Below are 27,743 nucleotides of genomic sequence, written 5' to 3'. Positions count from 1 at the left end.
AGTTCGATGAAATTAATGAGCACAAGCTCAAAACGAGTTGACATTTCATACATACTACTCATTGGATCTAATTTTTAATTTTCAAGCCCACACACATTCCCATCTTAGCCCATCACGCTATAGCCCCTAACCAATTATACCTATTACAAATGGAGTGGAATACATCATTCATTTTTTTTGTTTTTACATTATTTCAAATTGCCTAAATCACGAAGTTAAATTCTAGTCGAATTCATACTTTTCAAAAAACGAAACAATAAATCATTAAGTTCAAACTTTTAATGAAATACTAGCATGCATGACGTGGCACATATTTGTACTAACAAATAGTCATTTAAATTACGAAGTATAGACAAACGAGCGAGATTGAACACAAAATACTCCGTATTAAATTAAAGTTTGAAATGTGCATGGTGCAGGCGAACAATATGATAAAATATGCATCATGAATACATACTAATAATTACTCAACTTCTTTGTTATTAATCAACATCATGAATACATGTCTAGTTAGTTACGCTATTGTTTTGTAAGATGTGGAGTATTTACAAACCAATCTGCTCCCATTCAACTGTCGTGCTGATCATTTCTATTTTTTGAAGGAGAAATGTCATTTAAAATTGTGATTGCGTGTACTTATCAGTTTGAATTAATGAATTAAATATTACGGATAGGCAAAACTTGACATATTGGGATACTTATTTAGAAATGAGTGTTACATGTGATAATGATTCACTAGATTGTAGTATCTAACTTTGACTTGGTAATTTTTGCTTGTTTTTAATACGTTTGAAAAGGTTGATTCGAGTAAAACAAATTGAACACACAGAAATTTTAGTCTTAAGCAAATATGAGTAGTCAAGCTCATATTCAATTACATATAATTTATTTTTTATTTTCTTGTGTTTTACAATGTTGGTATATTAATTAGCTCATGAATTGACTGGTTTAATTATTCTTTATTCCTCAGATTGTCTTACACGAACTTATTTTTTTTAAAAGATAATGGTTTATATACAACTCAAAATAAATACTTGTAAATTCAAAGTTTGAGCTAAAAAATTAAATAAACCCGTATTCGCATTAAAATATTATATTTTGAATAGTACTATGACTTTTACTTAATTTGACCGGTTCAAGAATTAAAAAAATGAGAAATAAAAAAAAGTATGTGCTCATTATAGTGTTCAATTCTTACTGAAGGTTTATGAATAGTGCTGAAAAATACTCCACTTGAATAATATAGAGCTCAATGGGCTGTGATTGTGAATGTGTTGCAATGTACACAAAGAAAAAGTACTACTACTATGCAATATCTACGATGAGGTTATTTCCATAAAATTTAAACTTTTGCCAAATAAAATATTTTTGTTTTTCTAGTACTATTGAATAGTAATTACCTTCGTCCGTCCCAAGGTAGTTGAGCCATAAATTTTTTTGGGTTGTCCAATGTAGTTAGTCTTTTTCTCTCTTAGCAAGAACTTTATCATCTCTCATGTTTACTCTCTCTTAATTTCTCTTACTTTATTCCTTTTTTTACGTTACTCTCTACATTTTAACCAACCTTGAAAAAATCAATTTTTTAAATTCTACAACCAAAAGATTGTTTCAGTTATTTTGGGACGGAAAGAGTAGTAATTATTAGAAGACATATATTGTGATGAGGTAGAAGAGAAAATGGAGAGAATCGAAAGAGATAAACTAATGCAAAAGGAATAAATACATTGATCCGGGCTCCTATTCGGCACATAAATTAAAATACTCTTTTTATCTCCTTATCCTCGAAAGGTATCATACACAAGATAGATTCTTGGCCCATTTTTCTAAGTTAATAAATTTCAAATTTCATTATTAAAATACTATATATAGTGACGGTAGATATATTCTGTTGCAGTATAGGGAATTTATTCTTGAATTGGGCCCAAAAATGGGTTGGACCAATTTGGACCTGATTAGGGGCAGGGATCCTAAAAAGTGACAAAATCTAGGAATATTTATATGATGATGGCCCAATAATGAGTGAAGGGCTTTCCCCCAGATCGAATAATGTCATCAAAAATCAACGCTATCGACATCCAAAACCAACTTTATTTTATGAATTTTTCGTCATCTCGAATTTTTTTTTTTGAGATATTTACCATTTTCCCAGTTGTAAGGAGGACCACTGTATTTCTTGTTAGTAACTGTAAACTTTTTTACTTAAATGTAGAGTGAGAATTCGAAGATATATAAGTATTATTAACGTAGGCTGGTGATAAAATTAAACTTCAAACTTTTCAATATAATGTCAACACAGTGTAAAATTTTAAGATTTTGATGTCAACACGACGTCAACATTGATACTGTGTTGATATTTTCTGTTGACGTTATTTTATCATCTGTTGACATTTTCTAATGGTTCAAATATATAGCCTAGGAGTATTTCTTAACATGTACTGCAATTAATTGAATACCTAATTGAATACCTAATGAATTTTGTATCACTATTTAATTAGTTATGGTATGGATTATGGAATATTGTATCTCTATTTAAGTACTCCTCCACTTTAATATACTCCATCCGTTTTACAAAGTTTGTCCCAATTTAATTTGACATAAATTTTAAAAAATTGTTTGACTTTGTATTAAATGGAAGTGTGCAGTGGAATAAGAGTCTCAAATTAAAGAGATTGAGAAGTGTATTTAATGTCCTTTTTTTTTGAAAGATTTCAGTTAGGACATATTTATAGAATAGACGAAAATAGTAAAATGGGATAAATTTTATGGGACGGAGGGAGGGAGTATTAAGTTAGGACAATTAATTAATCGAAAACCCAATGAATTTGGGTTTCACCATTTGGAATTTCACCGTCTACGTACTCTTACTAGAGTCAACTTCACATATCAAGACAAAAATAATACTCCTAATAAAGGTAATTTTATTCGGAGACCCAATTTTGTTCTTTTATGGCCCTACCGAAAAAAACGCTCAATACTTTTTCTTTTACTTTTATAATTATATTTAGAAATTCCACACACAATATCAGAATTCCAAATAATCAAATTTTAAATAAATTTTATGAATTGCAGTTCTATAGAAAAATTATATGCAGTCCAACAAAAATAACTACGTTAAAAATAATATGGTTGGGTCAATTCAATGGTGGATCCAAAATATAATTTTAGGGGAAAGATCTGGTGGGTTAAAAAGGTTTGCATATTGAATTAATTAAACGAATAGGGATGAATGAGTGAGTTTTTTTATGAGAAGTCAAATTGTACTTTTATGAGAGGGGTATACGACAACACTTTTAAAATGACACTGTCATACCACGCTAGACTACAATATTATATATGTTAGACTGCAATACTATAAACACTAGACAACAATCTACAATAATCTATATATTGCAGTCTAGCGTATTGGATATTGCAGGCCGCGTCACTTTGCAGTTTAGAATATTGGATATTGCAGTCTAGAGTATTGGATGTTGCAGTCCGCGTAAATATATCCTTGCGAATTTTTTATGATTGTCACATGACAGCTGATTATTCGTCCACGTGTACAAATGATTGGTTAGGAATGGTGGTATGGTTATTTTAAGATGGGTTGTCATTTTAACACATCCCTTTATAGAATACTCCTATATTTTTTAATTAAATTAGTTAAAATCTATTTTAACACAAACAAATAAATTATACAGTCAATCGTACTAATAGACCAAAAAATACACGTATGATCAGCGTTATTTGGATTTTGAACCAAATATGAATGACAATTGACAGCTATATGCTGTGCCGTTATAGAGCGGGTGTTTTCATTTAATTTCTATTCTCTTCTGAATAATATCTTGTCAAATTAATTATTTTGGCTTTTAATGACTCAAACTATCAGATGAGAATTATTCATTAAAAACGAGGGCATCTGAAAGAGTAGGAGTGTAGGACCGCCACGTAAAATATCTGATAGATTTCATTAGAGAAAAATGCATGCAATATGCATCTTTCGTCTTTATTCCTGTTATTAATCTCGATCGGTAGAAAAAAAAAACCATTAGTACAATTTAGTACTCCATATAAGTTACTAGTACTCAGTCAAAATATGATAAATTTCAATTTATCTATGTAAGAGACCCATTATAAAAAAACTCTATTGCTTTATTTCAGAATATATGTATCCAACCATAAGAGCATACTATATTACTATTTTTTTATACAAAATACTAAAGTACTTTAAAAATAACGATCTAGTGATATAAGCATAATAAAATACAGACAACGATAACAAAGTAAGGAAAACAATATAACAACAAAGCAACAATATATCTAAAACCAAAAAGTATACAATAAGTAAGATGAGATGTATTGTTTTTTTTCTGAAAAATAAAAAGAAAATGATTCACCTATATAGCGGCAGAGTGAATCACTCAATATTCTTCATATCTCAACACCCCAACTCCCAAACTACAAGATTGGAAGTATTATCTGCAAGAGTAGCCCACGTGATCTTTAAAGAGGTGATTGGGTAGTGGATACAAAGGTCTCAGGTTCGAATCTCGTTAGCTATAGTTAGGGAATTTCACCTATCCAGATGGCTCCCTTGTGCACACTGATTACAAGACTACTTTCTTAAGGATCAAAATAAGATTAAACGTGAATTACTCCCTCATTATTCTATTGGGCTGGGACGAGAAATTTGACTTTTGAGTACGAGATTGGAGGTATACTTGTTAAATAGATTGGCCAACCCGACCTAGCTCAAACTAGACCAGACCCAATTGATAAATGAGTTAGGCTAGACGGTAATATAGTACTCTCTCCGTTTCACAAAAGATCACATTTTTCGTTTTAGTTTGTCCCATAAAAGATGATATATATTTTTTTTAGAAAAAGTTCTCTCTCACATAAATATATAAAAAATATATTTTCTCTCACCACATAACACACAAAACAACATCTTCTAAAATCGTTTGTCATCATCCAAGTGTGATGTTTATTATGAAACAGAGGGAGTACTGAGCTAGAACTGGGCCGGTCTTACCCCACTTATCAAGTCTAGCTAGAGGACTCTTTGCAGTTTGCATGTACACATAAACACCAAATTGCAATAGGCAAATCAAAACGAAAAAGAATATAACAAAAATAAGTAAATGCGTATATATGTCGCAAGTATTACTACACGTACTCTCACCCCACCGTGTGGCTATTGTTCAAACGAGTCATTCACTTCCAACTATACAAAATTGCATATTCCCCAACTTGGCCACCCCCTAAACCTCACTATATAAGAAGCTTGCATGCAACCAATTTACCACCATCCCATATTTCACTTCCTCTTCTTTTTTAATTTGAGGCCAAACATTACACATTTGTTTAGTGTTTTTTTGGTTCTCAAATTAATTAAACAAATAATTTAATGGCGTCGAGTTCACTAAGCTCACACCGGTCCGGTACATGGACCCAACAAGAGAACAAGCTATTTGAGAAGGCATTGGCCCGGTTCGACACTGAAACTCCTGACCGGTGGCAAAACGTGGCCCGGGCCGTTGGAGGCGGGAAATCGGCTGAGGAGGTGAAGCGCCACTATGAGATTCTGATAGAGGATCTCTGCCGCATCGAATCCGGCTTTGTTCCCATTCCCAAGTATAAGAAATCCTCCAATTGATGAAGAGAAAGAGGTATTATATATACTAATGTCATTGTTAGATATTTTCTTTCCGCTTTTTAAATGTATCCAATTTTGTATATACTCACATGTTTTGTTATGGATGCATGTGTCATAATCATACATTACATTAGACGTTTGGAAGAATATGTGAGTAATACAAATATTTTGAAAACAAAAACAAGCCAAAATATATGAAATGTATCAACATGTTATTTTTATATATTAACATAATAACATATTAAGTCACCATTCATATTGCCTTATATAACTGTATTTTTGTACCGTTACATGTGCATTTACGTATGATTTAATTGTAATAACTAATTTATTTTTGTTGTATTTTGGCAGGCTCCTAAAGATGTGAAGGGGCACGTGAGTTATCTTTTGCGGTAAAATAAGAAAGAATGTACGATGATTATTAACGCAAAAATCGCGTTTTGTTTTGTTTAGTAAATGGAGTATGAATTCGCAGCAAGCATGAATGCATGATAATTTTTAATTGTAATATTCACGCTTCTCAAATAATACTACTACTTCTTTACTTTTATGGTGGATTTGATCTTCCTACTTTTGTACCAATATTCAACGTATAAATTACTCTTAATTGTTACTACAAAAATATAAATAAATGGTAACATTACGTTCGTATCAAAAAAATATATTTTATTACTATAAAAGGTGGAGTATATACATGAACAAAATCAAATTCAATAACAAAATTTCCAAACGAAGGGGTTAATTTTAAGACGACGAATAGTGGATATATATTTCTAAAGTTGGGACGATCGAATTTTCGATCAACAAAATTTTGGTCGATTAGACCAGCCTACAAGGTTTCATGTTTTAATTCCTAAATTAACACTAAACCTGCAATGTCTTTGATGCTTAACTAATTTATTACCACCTACTCCTATTTTGTTTGAATTTCATATTTATCAGTGGATAAGTAAGACATTTACGCAGCATTTCAAATTTAATTTAATTCAGTAGGATGGCTAAAAATAATTCAGTTTTCTTCTTCTTAAGTCTTAACACTGTATAATTAAGCTCTTCATTTTGGATTTGTTATTGCCTTATTGGGCTTACTTAAATTGCATAAAATCTGCCGCTACAGAGTACTCATCTAGACCATTTCTCAAACATCATTTTCCCACTTCTTACTTATATCTTTTATATTGGCTGTCAATTTTATTCAATCTTTAACAGCATAAGCTCTAAACATGTTCATTATTATTATGATTAGTAGTAGTAGAAGTAGTATTATAATAATAATTAGTACCTATTCTTCTTCTTATTATACTGTAGAAAACCCCTTGTGATTTTTGAGCTTTAAAGAGACAATACGTTAGAGCAAGCCTAGTTTTTATGAAACAATGAATCAAATGAAACTGAATCTCTTTATGGTGAATTGATGACTTGTATAGTCGCGGAGTAAATATTCTAGAATAATATACTATTTATAATATATGAATAATTATAGAGAAACAAAATAAAACTAATTGTCTTTATCAAATTTCTATATTCTTAATCAATCTTATCTTAATTTGAACCCAATTAAGCCACACTCAACAAATATAAGGGAGTGTTCAATCCTAATAAATCCAAGAAATGAATTATGTCCAAACATTGAGTACTATGGCGCACATATTTAAATCTCTGCACCTTTGTTTAGTTAGCTAGTTTTGAGATGAATTATGGGCCGAACAGTATCCACTTTTTAGGTTTTTGAACCAATTTTCAAAGTGGAAGGATGGAATTAGCCCCTTCAAAAATTCACCAAAACTCAGCATGAGTAAGAGGAGGATGAGGTGGAAAGCTAAGGATGACTTTGGAATTTCAGCATCAATTCTTGGTTGAGTTTTCAATGCAGATAGCGAGTCTTAGCCTTTTCAAATGAATTTGCCTCTTGCGTGAACAGCGCATGCTTTGTATCAAAATTTGGTCTCAAAGAATTAATTCGAATACAGCAAACAGGGAGAAATGATAAAATTAATTTAACCCCATTTCTTCAAAAGTGATCACGCTCAAATAATCTAAATATGGCTAACCCCAAAAATCAATATCTAATTCTCACTTTAAAAAAGAATGTAATAAATTTCTGTATCTGCAATAATGGGAATTTTTATATTATTGGACCCAAAAACGGGTAGGACCAAATTGGAGTGGGTATAGACTCACTAATGCAGGGATCCTAAAAGGTGAAATAAATTTAGGAATATTTCTATTATGGCCCAATAATGAGTGAAGAGCTTTTCTCCAAAGCGAATCAATCATTCATCAAATATCTACGCTTTCGACTTCCAAAACCAACTTTATTTCATGAATTTTTCGTCATCTCGAATTTTGTTTGAGATTTAACCCTTTAATGCAACACTGCATCTCATTTATTAGATGAAAATATGAAAGATCGAGATTGAAGAAAATTGTTTTTTATAATTTTATCGAAACATCATATGAGTAAAATAGGTTAAATTATATAAACCCAATATTTACAGGTTGTTGATCGGATCGCTGTTATTTCACTATTACTAAATAGAAAATCCCTTTTATCATAGCATTAAATTTATATATCATCTTAATATTGAGTATATCTCATCAAATGCAAGTATTTCAACTTCATATCTCTATATTCCTACAAGATTGGAACACCTAATTGCAAAAGGGAATCAAAAGTAATGAAAAAGAATATGATATATATGTTGAAAATATTGGTACACGTACAAACACCCTCACCGTGTGGTTATACTTCAAACGACTCACTCATTTTCAACTTTTCCCAATTGCATATTCCCCAACTTGGCCAAACCCCCACCCCACCCACCTTCACCTTTGTACTAGTATATAAGAAGCTTGCATGCAAGCAAATTACCATCATCCCACAATTCAAATCCACATCTATTTTCTTTCTTGATTTTAATTTGGGGCCAAATATTACACTTTTTTAGTGTTTTTTTGTCGATCAATGGCATCCGGTTCACTAAGCGCTCACCGGTCCAGTTCATGGACGCAACAAGAGAACAAGCTTTTCGAGAAGGCGTTGGCCCGGTTCGACACTGAAACTCCGGACCGGTGGCAGAACGTGGCCCGGGCCGTGGGTGGTGGGAAATCGGCGGAGGAGGTGAAGCGCCACTACGAGATTCTCATAGAGGATCTTTGCCGCATCGATTCCGGCTACGTTCCCATTCCCAAGTATAAGAAAAACTCCAATTGAATAAGGTACTATTATACATTTACTTTCAGTCAAATAATATAAGGATTGCTATTTATTACTACTATTTTATGGAAAAGGAATTTAAGATACATGTTTCGTCGTTGTGTCATAAATCATAATTTTACATTTCACTCATTTCCGTTAATCATTAGTATTATTTTTCTTATATAGAAGAGTAGAAATATATATTGTGTGAGGCCATGAGGGTATGTGAGTAATAAAAATGTTTCTATTAAAAACAAGCCAAAATATTCGGAATCTACCGGAATGAAAGCATGTCTTTTTCAGTGGGACAGTTACTATTAATTCAAATAGCCTTAATTAAATGCATTTTTTGGATCTCGTTACATATAACATAAGATGTATATTTGCGTATGATTTTATTATAATAATAGTAGTAAGTAATAAACTAATTTTGTTGTATTTTGGCAGGCTACTCAACCTTCTAAAGATGTGACGGGGCACCTGAGTTATTAATATTATAGAGCTTTTGCAGTGAATTAAGAAAGAATGTATTTTAGTAGGATGATTATCTTAAGTAGTATAAATTGGCAGCAAGCATGCTAATTTTTAATTGTAATTTTCACGAATTTCAAATAATATATATATAGTACCGTACGGTTCTACTTATATGATGGATTTGATCGTCTTACTTTGTGATACAAACTTGTACCAATATTTCACATATAACTTACTCTTAATTGTTACTACTACAAAAATATAAATAGACATTACGTGTCAAAAAAATTATTTTATTACTCCAAACGAAAGGTAATAAACATAATCAAAAATAAAATTCAATCAGTGGATGTATATTTCTAAAGTTGGAACGATCGAATCTTGAATTTTTTTATCAACAAATTTTCGGTCGATTAGACCACCCTACAAGGTTTAAGTTTAAGTTTCATATCTATCAATAGATAAATATAAGACATTTACGCAGCATTTCAAATTTAATTTAATTCGATAGTAGGATGGCTAAAAATTCATTCAATTTTCTTCATCTTAAAACTTTACAATTTCTTCAGTTTGGATTTGATATTGGGCTACTTAAATTGCAAACGTGGTTGCTCCAGAAAGTTTGATCCATCTTGAATCTCAATCGACGTCAATAAAGATTCCACGTAAAATTCGACTCATGGATAAACTAGAAAATTGAAACTTGGTGATTTAATTAGCGGATTTAAACTTTGTGGGATAGACCCGATTTTGACCAAACTTGAGATTTAAAAGGCTATTTACCTTTTTCTCAAATATCTTTTTCCCACTTCGTGGTTATATCTTATTGACTGTTAAATATTATTATGAAATAAATAAATCAAATGAAACTGAATACTACTCCCTCCGTCCTAAGATAAGTGACCTACTTTTTTTGGACACGGGATTTAAGGAATGATATTTAAATAAGTTAAAGTGGAGAGAGTAAAGTATGAGAGAGGGAAAAGTAGAAGAGAGAAGAGAGAATAAAGTAGGTGGAGAATAAAGCAAGAGAGATGACTTTTTGCTAAAAATGGAAATAGGTCACTTATAGTGGGACACCCCAAAAAGGAATACAAGTCACTTATCTTGGGACGGAGGGAGTATCTTTTTTGGAATAGCCTCTTTCTTGTACTAGAAAATAGAATCTACATAGAACGGTTAACGCAAGGCAAAAAAGCTCGAATTCGAATCCATCGTGATACATATTTGCTAGCTAGGTTAGCCCGAAACATGAATATTTAGAGTTATAATTAAAAAATTCTAATCTCATAAAATTTCACTCCCATTAATCCGCACCTAATTGATCTTAAAATTTGATCCAAAAGTCGATGGTGTGGCTCGATCGACATCTTTAATTATATAGAATCACTTTAAAAACGACTGTAATAAGATTTTAAATATATTCTGTTGCACTATTGAGAAATTATTCTCGAATTGGGCCTAAAAACGGGCTGGACCAATTTGGAGTGGGAATGGACCTGATTTTGGCAGGGATCCAAAAGATGACAAAATTGGCCCAATAATGTGTGAAGAGCTTTTCTCCAAATCGAATCATGCATAAATATCAACACTTTCGGCGTCCAAAGAGCGACTTTAATTTGTGAATTTTTTTTTGTCATCTGGAATTTTGTTTGAGTTTTTTTGGAGATTTAACCCTTTAATGCAAGAAAATGTGTCATTATAAATTTATCAGAATGTCATTATATGAATAAATTTATTAGCACGTGATATTTAAGGGTGGTTGACTGCTGTTATTTTCAGTACTACAACTTCAAAAATGCACTTTATCATAACATAATAGTATTAAATTTATAATATCAATTAATCATAATGGAGTATTGAACATATTTCAATAACTTCACATCTCTATATTTCTACAAGATTGGATGATTCTCTGTGCATGTACATGAGCACCAAATGAAATTGTAAAAGGGAATCAAAATAAAAAATAATACTGAAAAGAGTATATATGTTGAAAATATTGGTACACGTACACACATACCCTACCGTGTGGCTCTACTTCAACTACTCATTCATTTCCAACTTTTCCCAATTGCATATTCCCTCAACTTGGCCATCCCACCTTACCTAAACCTCTCTATATAAGAAGCTTGCATGCAAGCAAAATACCACCATCCCACATTTCACTCCCTCTTCTATTTTAATTTCTTTTTTTTGGTGCTCAAGATAATTTAATGGCATCCGGCTCATTAAGCGCACATCGGTCCAGTTCATGGACGCAACAAGAGAACAAGCTTTTTGAGAAGGCGTTAGCCCGGTTCGACACCGAAACTCCGGACCGGTGGCAAAACGTGGCCCGGGCCGTCGGAGGCGGGAAATCGGCAGAGGAGGTGAAGCGCCACTATGAGATTCTCATAGAAGATCTCTGCCGCATCGATTCCGGCTACGTTCCCATTCCCAACTATAAGAAAACCTCCAATTCAAAAGGTATCTATATATATATACTACTCCTATGTCATTGTTTTGTTATATGTATATTTATCAAAAGTGAGAGAGGGAATCAATCTTAGATATTTTCTTTCAGCTTTTTATATGCGTCCAATTTATAATGTACACATGTTTTCTTATGGATACATCATACATTCTTGTGTCACAATGAGACATTTCCTTTAGAAGATTATGTGAGTAATACAATTATTTCGAAATATTCGAAATGCCATTTTCAATTATTACCATTACATAGCAAAATGAGATATGCATTTACTTAAGATTTAATCGTGATAGCTACTACTACTAATATTTATTTTTGTTGTATTTTGGCAGGCTTCTAAAGAAGAGAATGGGCACGTGAGTTATTATATATATTTGCGGTGAATTAGGAAAGAATGTGGGATGATTATTAACGCAGAAATCGCGTTTTTTTTCTTTAGTAGTAATATAAATTGGCAGCAAGCTTGCTTATTTTTAATTGTAATTTTCACGCATTTCAAATAATATAATACTACGTCTCTACTTTACTTTTTATACAAAGCTTATAAGAATATTCGATATATCAATTTCTTTAAATTTGTAAGTAAATAAATGGTAGCATTACTTGTAAAATATTTATAAATAACTGGTAATATTACGTGTCAATTTTTTTTTAAAAAAGAACAGTTACTAATTGAGTAAATTCAGTTATCTTGACTAATTAAATACGGTATATAATTTTAAACTATCGAAATCAGTGTAATGCTTGCATTGCATAAAAAAATTATTTTATTACAGTAAAAGATATATATAGGAAAAATGAAATTCAATAAAAAAATCCAAAGGGCTAATTATAAGACGACGAACGGTGGATATATATTTCTAAAGTTGGGATGATCAAATCTTGAACTTCTCGATAGACAAGTTATTGGTCGCGCCGTACAAGTTACTTGTCACATGTTTCCATTACTGCAATCTCACCGCTCACAAAGTTTATCACATTTTACTTTTGAATGATGCTAAATGGCCATAATGTGGCCAGCCATAAAACATAAAATATTAATAAAAAATTCTACATTCAATGCTGATTTATTCAAAATTAGTAAGTCTCAAAAGTATCAATTCTGTGAGACAAATCTACCCTTACATATAAATGCAGTACAATGAAGAGACTAAGTCATTAAATGATTTGAATCCTCCTGAAAATATAAAACTTCAAATATTAATTCTTAATTTTATATCGATTTCTTTCATTTTTTTCTTTTTACTTTAATTTATTGCTTTATGGAGTACTATTGTTAATTTTTTATTTAGTCATATGTAAAATTACTTTTAAAATTAGAATATTTATGATGATAAAATTCAATAATTGGTAATTATGTATTTAGATTCTCTTATAAATGAAATAATTTAAAGTACATATTGTATTTAAAGTTAATATTTAAATAACTCATAAATAATAGGTGTAAACATTTTATTGTACAAATTTTTTTATAAAATTAATTCAAATTTTTTGAGGAAAGACTGTAAATATCAAAAGTATTTATATATATATATATATATATATAAATTTATTATTAAATATCTTTAAAATAAACTGAAATTTTCAATGGTTCATAAAAAAATTGTGACACGGAGTACTATTGTGTAGTCCATAACAAAAAAAAAAAAGTTCGGTTGAAATCTTCAACAATCGGTTGAAATCATTAACTGAAATATGATCAATTAAAATTCATAATTGTTCAAAATAAAATCACAAATCAATAGAAACTCTCAGTTACTCGATTATTTTCAATTTGAATCCTCAACCGAAGATCATATGAGATACTAAGTAGAAATCAACCAAAATTTCAATTGCCCATAACATAAGCATGCAATTACGCCTTATGTATTTTTTTTCTAGTACGCACTTTTGTCTATGTCAGACAAATTTTAAGACATTTGGAAATCAAATCCTTAAGCTCAAAAATCATATATAATTTTTATTTAATTTTTTTTTTTTTTAATGGATTGTACCAAGTAAATTGTCATTTAAAGCCACGTGATATTACATTTACAAAATAAGAATACAATATGTTGTTCCAAGCAAAGAATATTTATTGTTATAAACAAACTCAATTAATATGATATTATATATTACAATTGATTCTCTAATATAATACTCCTATTATATAATATAATATAAATTGAAATTCACAACTGCAAATTTGAATCAACTATAAATGATATCTCACGTGAAAATATATACACAATATGCAGTGTCAATTTTTACATGTATAGTATGATCCTATATTTGTGATACTACATAGATTAATTATCAATGATAATTGTATTATCAATAATTATAATTTTGTTAACAGTTTGTTATATTATATAACTATAGTATGACATTTTATAATTCAATAATATGCTTAATCTACTTATAATTAAACTTCAGTTATTTATTTCTAATTGATCTTTAATGGAACTAAAGATTAATTATTTGGATCGTATAATTTGATATACAAATTAATTATCATTCATTTAAGTAATTTAGATCCTGAGTAGATTTTCGATTTAATTGGGTGTCATCTAGTACTCCTATTAGATTAGATTGGAGATTTGAATTGATCATCTTCAATTTAACGAAAATTTTTTATTGATCTTAGATTTATTTAATAATTTGGGATCAAATATTTCCAAGTATTAAATAACACCACAATATAAAATCAAAGAAAAACATAAAAATAAAAATAAATGACACTAATAAGAAAAAAATATACACGTAAAAGATGAAATAGAATGTGTAATTGATTTTCCAAGACTTATGATCTACTCCATTATTTTACAATTATTATTTATATTTTATGTATGTATTTGATGTTTTGATTTTTTTAACATTATTAATATGTTAACGTGCAGTCAATTTGTATATTTCCCCATCGTTGATGTACTTAAAAAAAATTAATTTTAAAATTGCAAGTATACATACTAAGTACTACTTATTAACGCAATTTATTTATGATATATTGTGATGTCTCTTAGTTAATAGGTATGATATGATTATTTCCAATACAATTGTGCATATAATTTGACGTAAATTGTGCATAAATTATTATGGAGAGAGAATGTTGTAAATTTAAAATTTGAAGTAAAAAATTGAGAAAAGGGTAATTAAGTAAAATTATCTTAGCATTAACTATTACTATTAATTTATTGCATTGACTTTTATATTTATTTACAAAAATGCCATTGTGTGGCTAGCCACATTATAGCTGCATGGCATTACTCTATATGAAAACGTATAATATATTAGAATATTAGATAGAGTGATGCTAAATGGCCATAATGTGGTCAGCCATAAAACATAAAATATTAATAAAAAATTCTACATTCAATGCTGATTTACTCGAAATTAGTAAGTCTCAAAAGTATCAATTATGTGAGACAAATCTACCCTTACATATAAATGCAGTACAATGAAGAGACTAAGTCATTAAATGATTTGAATCCTCCTGAAAATATAAAACTTCAAATACTTAACACTTTAATTCTTAATTTTATGTCGATTTCTTTCAGTTTTTCTTTTTACTTTAATTTATTGCTTTATGGAGTACTATTGTTAATTTTTTATTTAGTTATATGTAAAATTACTTTTAAAATTAGAATATTCATGATGATAAAATTCAATAATTGGTAATTGTGTATTTAGATTCTCTTATAAATGAAATAATTTAAAGTACATATTGTATTTAAAGTTAATATTTAAATAACTCATAAATAATAGGTGTAAACATTTTATTGTACAAATTTTTTTATAAAATTAATTCAAATTTTTTGAGGAAAGACTGTAAATATCAAAAGTATTTATATATATATATATATATATAAATTTATTATTAAATATCTTTAAAATAAACTGAAATTTTCAATGGTTCATAAAAAAATTGTGACACGGAGTACTATTGTGTAGTCCATAACAAAAAAAAAAGTTCGGTTGAAATCTTCAACAATCGGTTGAAATCATTAACTGAAATATGATCAATTAAAATTCATAATTGTTCAAAATAAAATCACAAATCAATAGAAACTCTCAGTTACTCGATTATTTTGTGCATAATCAATTGTGCACAAAATAAAATCACAAATCAATTGTGCATATAATTTGACGTAAATTGTGCATAAATTATTATGGAGAGAGAATGTTGTAAATTTAAAATTTGAAGTAAAAAATTGAGAAAAGGGTAATTAAGTAAAATTATCTTAGCATTAACTATTACTATTAATTTATTGCATTGACTTTTATATTTATTTACAAAAATGCCATTGTGTGGCTGGCCACGTTATGGCCGCATAGCATTACTCTTTTACTTTATACTTGGCATAATTTTTTACATTAGACCACATATTCAAATAATTCACTTTCATTCACATGTTATTATTATAAACTAATTATAGTGGAGTATATAAGAATATGACTCACATTTCACTAAATTTTTAATTCATTTAGCGTAAAATTTCTTGAAATCCGCATTGGATCAATATGTGACAAACTTTATAAGACGGAGGGTGTATATCGTATTGGCCTTTAATTACATTTCCAGTGGACGTCTCACAAATAGCAAATTGTCATATTATTTCGTGGATGGAGGATCGAGTATATCCTCTTTGCTGTCATTTTTAAATCTTTGACAAAATAAGCTATAAAGATGTTTATTATTGTATTATTATTATTGAAAATCACGTGTGATTTTTGAGCTCATGATTTATTTGTTTGAAGAAATAATACGATGAAGTAGTAGCCCTAGTTTTTATGAAACAAATGAATCAAATGAAATTGAATCTTTTTTTTGGGAACTAGAAATCTATATAGGAAGAGAACGTAATCTTTTTAGTGCTAAAAAATACTGTTAGTACTTTAAAATGAATGTACATAACACTATTACATAATTTTAATGACTTTAAAATTCCCAAAAGTATAATACTCTAATAAATAGATATTGTAGGATAGCAGTAGTAATGGGAATTTTTGTTTAATTGGACCTGAAAACGGGTTGGACCAATTTGGAGTGGGTATGGACCTCAATCTCATTATTATAAAGTGATAAAATCTAGGAATATTTGTATGACGATGGCCCAATAATGAGTGAAGAGCTTTCCTCCAAATCGAATCAACGCTATCCACATCCAAAACCAACTTTACTTTTTGAAATTTTTGTCATCTCGAATTTTGTTTCACATTTTTCTGGAGATTTACTAGATGAAAATATGAAAGATCAAGATACAAGATAAATGTACTTATAATTCACGGGAACATTGTTATATGAGTAAAATTATCTAAGTTATTGTAGTAAGAATTATTAACCCATGATATTTAAAGGTTGTAGATTGCTGTTATTTTCATTATTATTAATTCAAAAATACATTCTATCATAACATTAAATTTATATCATTGTAGTAATATATTACATCGAATGCAATTAGATTAACTTCACTATGATTATGAGTGATTAATAGATATAGTTTGCACTATTACAGAATGTAAAAATTATATTAATTTAACATAACATTGAATTTATGATGTCATAAAATTGTACTCGTGTCATCATACATTGAATCTACTACTCTATATTATAATGACAATTGACAAGATACTTACATTTTCCCATGTGAATGCATGCAATTAGTAGTATTCCGTTACAATAATCATAGAATTGTCTTTAATTTGCTATATAATATTTGAAAAAATAATTTAAATTAAAAGAGATGTTTAATACTCCCTCCATCCCAAGTTACTTGAGTCGTATTCCAAGTTACTAGAGTCATTTTTCTTTTTGGCTAAACATAAAACATCTAATCACACTTATTTTATTCTTTCTTTTACTATCCTCTTCTTTCTCTTACTTTATTTTTTATTCTATTTTATTTAACTCACTAAACACAACTTTCTTAAATCTCATGATGAAAAGAAACGCCTCAAATAACATGGAACGGAGGGAGTATATTTTAGGAACGTCAATTGTCTTTTAAATGACAAATGTCATTACAAATTTGAAATCAATTATTTATACCGAACAAATTATTTGGAACTGAATAATTGTAATTTAATTTTGTAGAATTCTAATTTCAGTCCCAATTCAAATTCTACACGAATAAACATTAACTTAATTTTGGAGCATATATAATTAATTATACGATGGAATATGGTATTTACAGTTAAGAGTATTTAATTGAGCATTGAGTTAGGACCACCAATTATGCGAACAACTAATGAATTTGGGCTGCACCCTTTTGGAATTTCTGATGCCCAGGTACTGCTACTAGGGACAATTTCACATATCAAAACAAAAAATAAAGGTCATTTTATTCTGAGATTCAATTTTTTTTCTTTATACTCTAAAAATCAATCTAAAATACCTATTCGTTTACTTTTATACATTGTTGTCTTTAAACCATCTCCAACCATACAAAAAAAATATGTTTTGGTGTAAAAAATTTCTTTAACCATCAACCAAACATAAACCCATTTTTGCAATGATATAAGTTTCTATCTTTATTTTATTATTTTCTCTGTTGTAGTAGTTTTTATTATGTAAATCATCATTACTATTTTTATATACTCCTACTAAATAGTTAATATTCCCCTCTACCATGATATTAGCCATTCAATTTCATTCATATGCTTTTATTACATTATACTATAATTTATATTACATGTTATTATAAACTATTGCACATAAATATTAAGAAATCTAGTTCTATAGAAAAACACATGTTTTGTGATACACACACACTTAATCTGGTTAGGCCCCTGTCAAAAGAAAATTATTCTCATAATATTATTAATTATTTAATATTTTTGTATAATTACTTTACAAAATATCTTATCATCAAATTTGAGGGTGAAATAAGTACAATAATTCCGAAACTCCAATTCCAATGATCTGATCCCGAATCAAACTCAAAAACCCCACCCTTTTCTATTAATTTCTTTTTTTCTTCTAAACAATTTTTTGTGGAATTAATTTTGTTTTGCTTATAGAGACAAACACTAAAAAACAACAAAAAACTTAGCCTGAGAACAGATGTGAGTTGTGCATCAAAATCGAGGAAATCTGAAATAGTAGGGTAGTGCATAGTTGATGGCAGGTAGTATAAGATTCGAAGGATTTCATTAGCAAAAAATACATGCATCATTTGTTTTTATTCACTATTAACCACCGTCCAAATTTAAAAACCAAAAAATAAAAGTAAGAAGATTGAAATGCCATTTTAAATTATTAAATGCTACTGGAGTCACCGGGCGGTCAAAACAAAATTATGAGAAACTAAATTCCATTTTGTTTTAATTTGACTGAATCATTATTCATTTTATCCTATATTTATTATTCTACTAGTTCCGTCATTATTATTTTTCGCCAAAAATTAAAATAAAAAATAAATAATTGTTTTCTTTCCCTCAAGCATCACAAGCTACACAAGTCAAATTTAAATTCCATCCGATTAATGTGGTTGCATATTTGTTTGATTAATTATTTAAAATACTAGTAGCAACTAAACAACAAATATATTGAAGCTTTTTTCTCTGCATTGGATAGGGAAATTTGGAAGCGAGTCGAAAGATGGATTCAAACAATATATGTATCAGTCTGATCTTGACTTATATATAATTGCAATTTATCCTCATTGATAATTACAAATGCATTAATTTCTCAAATTAATCTGCTAAAAGTTGATACCCGTGTTTTGTTCCTCTCCACAATATTAACCTTAGATTCCTAACACTATATCTATTAATTAAAAACTCACAAACTCAACTAACGACATAAATAATACTACTAACAAACCCACCAAATAAGTAACAAATTATCATTCTGCAAGATTGGAGGATTCTCTTTGCATGTACATGAACAACAAATTGCAAATGGGAATCAAAATTACTTAAAAAGAATATTACAAAAAAAACTATGTTGAAAATATTGTTACACGTACTCACAAACACCACCGTGTGGCTCTACTTCAAACGAGTCATTCATTTTCCCACTTTTCCCTATTGCATATTCCCCAACTTGGCCAACCCCTAAACCTCTCTAGTCTCTATATAAGAAGCTTTGCATGCAACCAATTTTACCACCATCCCACATTTCACACTTCACATTTCACTTCCTCTTCTTTTTTAATTTGAGCCCAAACATTAATTACACCTTTTTAGTGTGTTTTGATTAAATGGCATCCGGTTCACTAAGCTCACACCGATCCGGTTCATGGACCCAACAAGAGAACAAGCTGTTTGAGAAGGCATTGGCCCGGTTCGACACTGAAACTCCAGACCGGTGGCAGAACGTGGCACGGGCCGTGGGCGGTGGGAAATCAGCGGAGGAGGTGAAGCGCCACTACGAGATTCTCATAGAGGATCTCTGCCGCATTGAATCCGGCTACGTTCCCATTCCCAAATATAAGAAAACCTCAGCATAAAAGGTATACTAGTATTATTACTTTTTCATTTAAACAAAATTAGGATTGCTAAATAAATATACATTTACAATGTTTATGTTTTCTTTATGGAAAAAGAATTTAATCCTGGGCCACATCTTTTGGAATGTCTGGTTCTTATTTTTTTTACATGCGGTGCACAAATACAATCGTTATAATGTTGTATATCAATAATTTGATACATAAATATTCTACCAAAAGTGAGAGAGAAATTTAATCTTAGATATTTTCTGTCCGCTTTTTTAAGGATAATGTTTTTTATGGACCAAGACAAGAGTAACAATGCAAATTCAATTTTTGAATGTTCATATGATTTAATTATAGTATATAATTTATTCATTGTAAATTGTACTCACATTTTTTGTTACAATTCATACACACTGCATTTTTTGATCTCGTTATAATTAGATGTTAACATGAGATATATAAGTAGTGTTTATTTATTTTTGTTGTTTTTTTGGCAGGCTTCTAAAGATGTGAAGAGGCACGAGAGTTATTAACGCAGAAATAGCGTGTGTTTAGTTTAAGTAATTAGCACCAAGCAAGCATGCTAGTAATTTTTAATTCTAATTTTCACGCATTTCAAATAATATAGTACGGCTCTATTTATATGGTGGTTTGGTCGTCTCACTTTTTGATATAAAAAGTGTATGAATATTCGATGTATCACTACTTACTCTAAATTGTCACTACAAAAATTTCTAACATTACTTCAGTTGGGATCTATAGATTTTATCGGACGTCGTCAATAAAAATGAAATAAATATTACCAATAGTAATATTTGCAATATTTTAACAACATACTATATAGAAATAGGCTGGACAGATAAAGAAATGGTGAAAAAAACACACAACAAAGAGTTTTTAAAGAGCATTTTTGTCTAAAAGTCACAGAATTAGATTTTTTTTTTCTTGGACGCGCGTAAGATGTATATTTATATAGTACTTCGTGAAAATAAATTGAATTAAATATCTCCACATTAAGGTAATAATTCATGTGGATGTGATACTATTTCTTTACCTTTTTACTCCTTCCAACTTTAAGGATAAATTTAACTATTCGATTATTCTCATTTTTCCTCTTCCCTTCGGAATAATCTTTTTATCGTATTAGAAATACAGTATTTTTTTATGCATATTTTATATATTTCGAATTTTATACATTATGTTAGATATAGAAATATATATATTTCAAATTTGAATAAATTAAACAACATGTGGAATTTTATGTTTTTTTTTTTAATTTGAAACTAAAATATATACGTATGTGAAATTACAAAAAAAATGCTGTAAAAAATATATATATAAATCAACTTAACAATTAATTAAATTTATATATTTCTAAATATTATTAAAATAAAGAAATAAATTATTATTTTAAGCATTGATTTAAGCATTAAATAAAACATAAGACAGTGTTCCTGAGTATAAATATAAGTTGATTTTTAACTTAAAACTAGTGTTAACCCACGTGCGATGTATGACGGAATATTTTTTTGTCATACGATTTTAAATTGTTAATCGATTAATTAAATATGAAACAATATAATTTTATAAGATTTAAAATGGAAAAATATACTACTATATAATAAAAATTCAATAAATATATACTCCTCAATTCATTTTACACCTAAAGACATTAAATTAAACATATTTATAATGGAATTAAGACAAATACAATTATGTGGACAATGATAAAGAGACTATATTAAGTGTTGAAATTTTTGAAAAATATGTTTAAAACAATCCTTCATATGTCTCTACTAAAAATAATAAATTGTGTAAAGATGAAGATAAATACTATGTATGTTTGAGTTAAGAATGTTAAATTCTTCCCTCTTTAAGAACTGTAAAAAATATTGGTATAAAATTCTAGAACTATATACACGATGTACTCTAACTATTGTAATCAAAGAAAAAAACAACAATAAATGAAATGGAATTACAATGAAAATTAGTCAAGAAAAACTCTCTTTCCGCAAGACAAATTACATCACGGTTAGTGCTCTCGGAGTGACGTATTTTTCTCAAAGATGAAACGACTTCCTCCTGACGTATATGATCAAACCTGCTAGGCACCTATAAACTTGATGGGGCTTCAAAATCGAGCAAAACAGTGTTCCTAAATGTGCAATAAAATATTGAGATCTTGAGAGAGAATGAAGAATGTTTTGTTAGTGTGTATTTCATCCGCAACTCTATGCCTTTATAGGTACAAAATCCTTTTATAGGTACAAAATTAGTACATGATATATCATGGAATTAAAACATCATAAATTATAAAATCAAGACAATATAGGTTACAAAATTTGTTAAATGCTCATTATTCTATTTAAATATTTGTAACCACCAATGAGTCATTGTAGTGCTTTAAGAATTAGTCAAATGCTCATTAAAATATCTAAATAAATATTCATGAGAGTTACTTAAAATATTCAAATTGGTCCATAACTTATAAATATTTCAGAATAAGGTCAAAACATATAAATATTTCAAAAAAAATCCAAAACTCGTCTTTTATATATGTATAGATAGATGAGCATGAAATGAGAGAGAAATAAGAGAACATATATAAAATAAGTACTAGAAATTATCAAATTTTCTCTAGAAGCTGAAAATGAAAAATATAAAAGAAATAGACTCAACAAACAAGTAAAAAAATATCACAAATGAGTAAAACCTTTATCCAAAAATCTATGGTGCAATTTATTATCATGAAAGTCGCAAATATAAATCATATATTCAAGAAAGATCAAATTTGATGTTCATTCTTTTAAGTTTTAAGTAAATTAAGTCAGCGACTATTTTAAACTATACTTTAGAAAATGCCTCTAAACATATACATATTTCTATGGTTAAAAATTAAAAGTTTCTTATCTATACGTAGATAAATAAATCATTTACGCATGTTTTAAATTTAATGGAATAAAGTAGTATGGCTAAAATGTCAACAATTTTCTTATTAGATATTGGGCCACACAAATTACATAAACTGGGCCGTATCAGAAAAAAATTATTCAGATCAGGCCCTTTTTTGCATGACATATTTTCCCACTTCTTACTAACTGGTACTAGTACTATATTGTAGTATTTGCTGTCAATTTTATTTAATCTTTGACAAAATAAGCTATAAAAGTTACACTCGTTCTGTTTCATTAAAAATAAAATATTTTTCTTTTTGCGTTGGCCCATCTAATTTTTAAGCTCGTGATATTTTTTTTGTTTGAAGAGCAATACGATAGAGCAGGCCAATTTGTCTTGAAACAAATAAATGAAATAGAACTCCCTTTTTATGAGCAGGCCCGTTTCTTGTACTAGAACGCAATATTTTCAGGGAAAAAACTTAAATGGTGTAATTTAAAATGTATATAAATAATGTTAGATGATCGATGTACCTGTTCCAAAAAAATTTGAATATACGTATGGTGAATTTATGAAATTAGTCGTGGAAATATGTTCTATTGCAGTAGTAATACTACTACAATTTTTTTATCTCATTGAGTTGTGTAGTTCTTTTTGAGTTGTTCTATTACCGTTAAATCATTTACTAGTACTTTTTTTAGCAAAATTCAACATACTTAATATCTCTTATTTATTCTCACTTTTATTTTACCTTTTTCCTGTTTTATTATTTCTCCTACCTTCGCATCTCATTATTTATCTACATATTTTTGCTCTTACTTTATTCTCACATTACTTAATTTAATTATAAAATATTTATTTATTTTTAATTTTCAAGTAAAGAGATATGTGTCAAACCCAATGAAAAAAATATGTCTATTATTAATTTGATTAAATCAATTATCAATGACCTCTTGGCAGTTTCTCGGGTCTATGATTATGAATATGAATTAAGTGCACGTCCATATTCATTTTTGTTTTATTTTATAGGTATCTGACTATACATGGGTAATAGTTATACTGCCTCAACAAATTGTCCGAGCATTAACCTTTATTCATTCCTAGATAATACTACTTACTAATGTTTTGCAAATGAGACCTAGTTCAATTAAAAAGTTGAGACAATATAAGACTTACCTCTAGCTGAGGTTGATTCAATCTCAACTGAAAATTTTATGTTTTTCATTGGCAAAGTAAACATAAATTTTAAAGGTTGCGTAATGATGGACTCGAACTCGTGACCTTTGATATGAGCATTAATCATTCTACTGTTTGGCTAACACACACACATGACTTGGCTAGTGTTCTTGACTTGACGTAATGTTCCCAAATTTAAAATGATTTGTAGTACTCCTCCGTCACAACTAAATGGAGTCGTATTTCTTTTTGGGACACCTTAACAAAGTTGAGTTCTTTCCTTTTTTGACAAAAAAACAAAACATTTAATTACTCTTACTTTATTTCATCACCTACTTTACTCTCTCTTATATTTCCTACTTTTTTTTTTTCCTTCTATTTTATTTTGCTTTCTTTTAATCTATTTAGTTATATTTTTAACGTAGAAGCACCTCAAACTCCTTAGGTACCACGAACTTAGAAGAAGTTCTGAGATTAAATCAATTAATACTCCTCAATATATTATGTGATGTGTGAAGATAAGAGACTGAGTTTTGAGAGAATATTCATTGAGAGTTTCTCTCTTCTAAAGTTCCTTCCATCAGATTACATCAGTATATGATGATAGTTAACAGATATTCGAAAGCAAAAGGCCTTGGAAGCCTAATGCCCACGCTGTTAACTCAAAATTTATTGGATTAATCTCGTCTTTCGTCTACATAAGTATATTATACTTTATATACATTGAACAGGATTGGTTCTAATACTAAATTATACTACTAGTTTACATTAGTCCATTAAAATAATTTTAATAATGAAAGATATCAGTTTGAATGCAACAATTGATAAAGTAAAATCTAGAAATCAAGATAGAGATAGAAATAAAAATTGGCTAAAGTAATTATTAGTGAAAAATAGAATTCATTATGTAAAAACTACTAATATAGATCAATTTTAATGGTTGAACCAAAATAAACAAACAAAATTGTTTTTCATGAATTGAGGTAATATAAATTATGACTTGAGACTCGGCCTTAATTCCATTGAGTTTGCAAAACTGTACTCTCCAGCCTCCCTTCCACTTTACTTTACAAGTAGGCCACCATTTGATACACTGAATGTAACATAATTACTAGAAATTGGAATTTTAGACCTTTTGACCATATAACTCTTGTAATCACCCTCTTCAACCATTTATATTAAATTCAATTTCATTTTTAAATATATATCACATTAAAAAATAATTTTATATAATTATTTATACTAAATTCAAATTTTAAGACATTTCTGAATGTCACACAAAAATTTACCATAGCACCATATATATTTAATGTTGTTCCATAAAAAAACTCAAAAATGAATTTGGGTTTAGTCATTAGTGTATGGTTGAAGAAGTTTTTTACACCAAAACTCGTTTTTAGCGTATGGTTGGAGACGATCTTATACACAATTATCGATTTATCGTGTCAATTCATCATAATTACATTAAAGATTGAAGTGAAAAGAAAAAAAAATCATCCTATTAAACAAAATATAGTATGTAAAACTTCTTAAAGAGTGAAAATACTCTATCCGTCAATGAATACATGTCCCACTTTGACTCGGTTCATATTTAAAAAATGTATAGTAAAGAAAGTAGTAGTTATAAAAAATTAGTGAAATATAGGTCCAACTTTAATATTTTAATTTTATAATGAAAAGTAGTAGTTATAAAAAATTAGTGAAATATAGGTCCAACTTTAATATTTTAATTTTATAATAAAAAGTGAGTGAATGAGTTATTAGATATAGTAAAAGATAAATGAGATGTAATGTCAAATGGGTCGAAAATGTTGGAATTTTAGTGTATTAGCACTTTAATTCTAAGGAAGGATGTTGGAATTTTAGTGTTTATCACTTTAATTTCTAAACAATTCGCCTGCTTCATTAGAAGCTTGTTCTATCTTATTTTAGTGTTTGAATTAACTGTTTTAACAGTTTTTAAACAGTTATTAACAGTTTGGAATCAGTTTTAGTTAATTAACTGCCTTGGCAGTTAATTGTCGACGGTTTAGGCTGATTTTTGATTAAATACAGATCAGAGAATGAACAATCATCTAAGGGAAACTTAGTCTTATCCGATCATAGATTTTGTGCACTCAAAATACTTGATCTGAAAGTATTTTATACGATTCTAAGTTATCCAAGTCTTCTAATAAGGATTCCCTAATCCTAAGTCATAAATCATCATTATATATCTTACCTAACAAAGATCAAGTAATTTGAAGATGACTGGACCCAATTCAGTGAGGGAGATGACTGCAAACTTCACAAAACTGGAGAAGTTTGAAGGAGTAGATTTCAGAAGATGGAGAAAGAAGATGCACTTCTTGCTGACCACCCTGAAGGTTGTTCATGTACTCACAACTACCATGCCAGAACCGACTGAAGATGAATCTCTGGAACAAACCAGAAGGAGGCTGAAATGGGAGAATGATGACTATGTGTGCAGAGGGCATATTCTCATTGGTATGACTGACTCACTCTTTGATATTTATCAGAATGTTGAATCCTCCAAAGAATTATGGGATTCTCTAGAATCTAAATACATGGCAGAGGATGCTTCTAGTAAGAAATTCTTGGTTAGTAATTTCAATAATTATAAGATGCTAGATTCTAGACCTGTGATGGAACAATATAATGAATTACTAAGGATTCTTGGACAATTTCAACAACACCAGATGCATATGGATGAAGTCATATCAGTTTCTAGTGTTATTGATAAATTGCCTCCCTCTTGGAAAGACTTCAAACATACTCTAAAGCATCAAAAGGAAGAACTTTCCTTGGTGCAACTTGGTTCTCATCTCAGAATTGAAGAATCCTTAAGGATTCAGGAGATGGAAAAGAACAAGGAAAAGAGTGTGGCTGGACTATCTTCCATTAATATGGTGGAAGGTGGACAGAAGTTTAAAGGGAAAAGGAAAATGTTTCAAGGAGAGTCCTCTGAGAATAAGAAACAAAAACTTGTTTGTTGGAAGTGTGGGAAACCAGGCCACTACAAGAAAGATTGTAGGTCTGGAAAGAAAGTTTTCAAGGCTGGTACAAGTACAAGTGGTTCAAAATCTGGACCAAGTGGATCTAAGGATCCAAGTGTACCTCAAGGTATGAAAATATTCAATTCTAATATTTCTATTCAGAACTATATCTCGGATACACCAAGTTCATTCTATGTACAGGATGATGAGTACACTTGGTGGGTGGATTCTGGAGCTACAAACCATGTTTGCAAGGATAGGAGATGGTTTACATCCTTGCAGAAGATCACTGATGGATCAGTGATTAGAATGGGGAATGGTTCTAGTGAATCGATTGAAGGAATAGGAAATGTTAGGCTAACTTTTACTTCTGGGAAACAGTTGGATTTAGTAGATGTATTGTATGTTCCCACCATTAGAAAGAATCTAATGAGTGGCACTGTAATTAATAACTTAGGTTATAAACAAG

At 29.3% G+C, this 27,743-nt stretch overlaps 1 protein-coding gene and 3 pseudogenes across 4 annotated transcripts; all 4 read left to right on the top strand.

The window, feature by feature from the left end:
- Positions 1 to 5,290: 5,290 nt before the first annotated feature.
- LOC125190716 (protein RADIALIS-like 5 pseudogene) lies at positions 5,291 to 6,194 on the top strand (annotated as a pseudogene). The gene is made up of 2 exons (XR_016130397.1): positions 5,291 to 5,657; positions 5,996 to 6,194. The product of XR_016130397.1 is annotated as a protein RADIALIS-like 5 pseudogene (transcript).
- A 2,329-nt stretch (positions 6,195 to 8,523) lies between these two features.
- On the top strand, positions 8,524 to 9,488 carry LOC125190523 (protein RADIALIS-like 3 pseudogene; annotated as a pseudogene). The gene is made up of 2 exons (XR_016130383.1): positions 8,524 to 8,863; positions 9,291 to 9,488. The product of XR_016130383.1 is annotated as a protein RADIALIS-like 3 pseudogene (transcript).
- Positions 9,489 to 11,461: 1,973 nt separating this feature from the next.
- Positions 11,462 to 12,329, top strand: LOC125187057 (protein RADIALIS-like 3). The gene is made up of 2 exons (XM_089058279.1): positions 11,462 to 11,786; positions 12,123 to 12,329. Exons 1-2 carry the CDS (start codon positions 11,534 to 11,536, stop codon positions 12,128 to 12,130), a joined length of 261 nt encoding a protein of 86 aa, XP_088914405.1. The 5' UTR covers positions 11,462 to 11,533; the 3' UTR covers positions 12,131 to 12,329.
- Positions 12,330 to 19,862: 7,533 nt separating this feature from the next.
- Positions 19,863 to 20,909, top strand: LOC125187058 (protein RADIALIS-like 5 pseudogene; annotated as a pseudogene). The gene is made up of 2 exons (XR_016130380.1): positions 19,863 to 20,225; positions 20,705 to 20,909. The product of XR_016130380.1 is annotated as a protein RADIALIS-like 5 pseudogene (transcript).
- Positions 20,910 to 27,743: the final 6,834 nt, after the last annotated feature.

The sequence above is a fragment of the Salvia hispanica genome, chromosome 5, assembly GCF_029641045.1.
Source record: "Salvia hispanica isolate PSC_SH4W2 chromosome 5, Shi_PSC_v1, whole genome shotgun sequence".
Taxonomy (NCBI): Eukaryota; Viridiplantae; Streptophyta; class Magnoliopsida; order Lamiales; family Lamiaceae; genus Salvia; species Salvia hispanica.
The sequence above is the reverse complement of the archived record's forward strand: the minus strand, read 5'-3'. Positions and strand labels throughout refer to the sequence as shown.

Bases quoted from the DNA above. Each gene is read 5' to 3' on its own strand.
- LOC125187057 (XM_089058279.1), top strand. From the start codon at position 11,534: ATGGCATCCGGCTCATTAAGCGCACATCGGTCCAGTTCATGGACGCAA.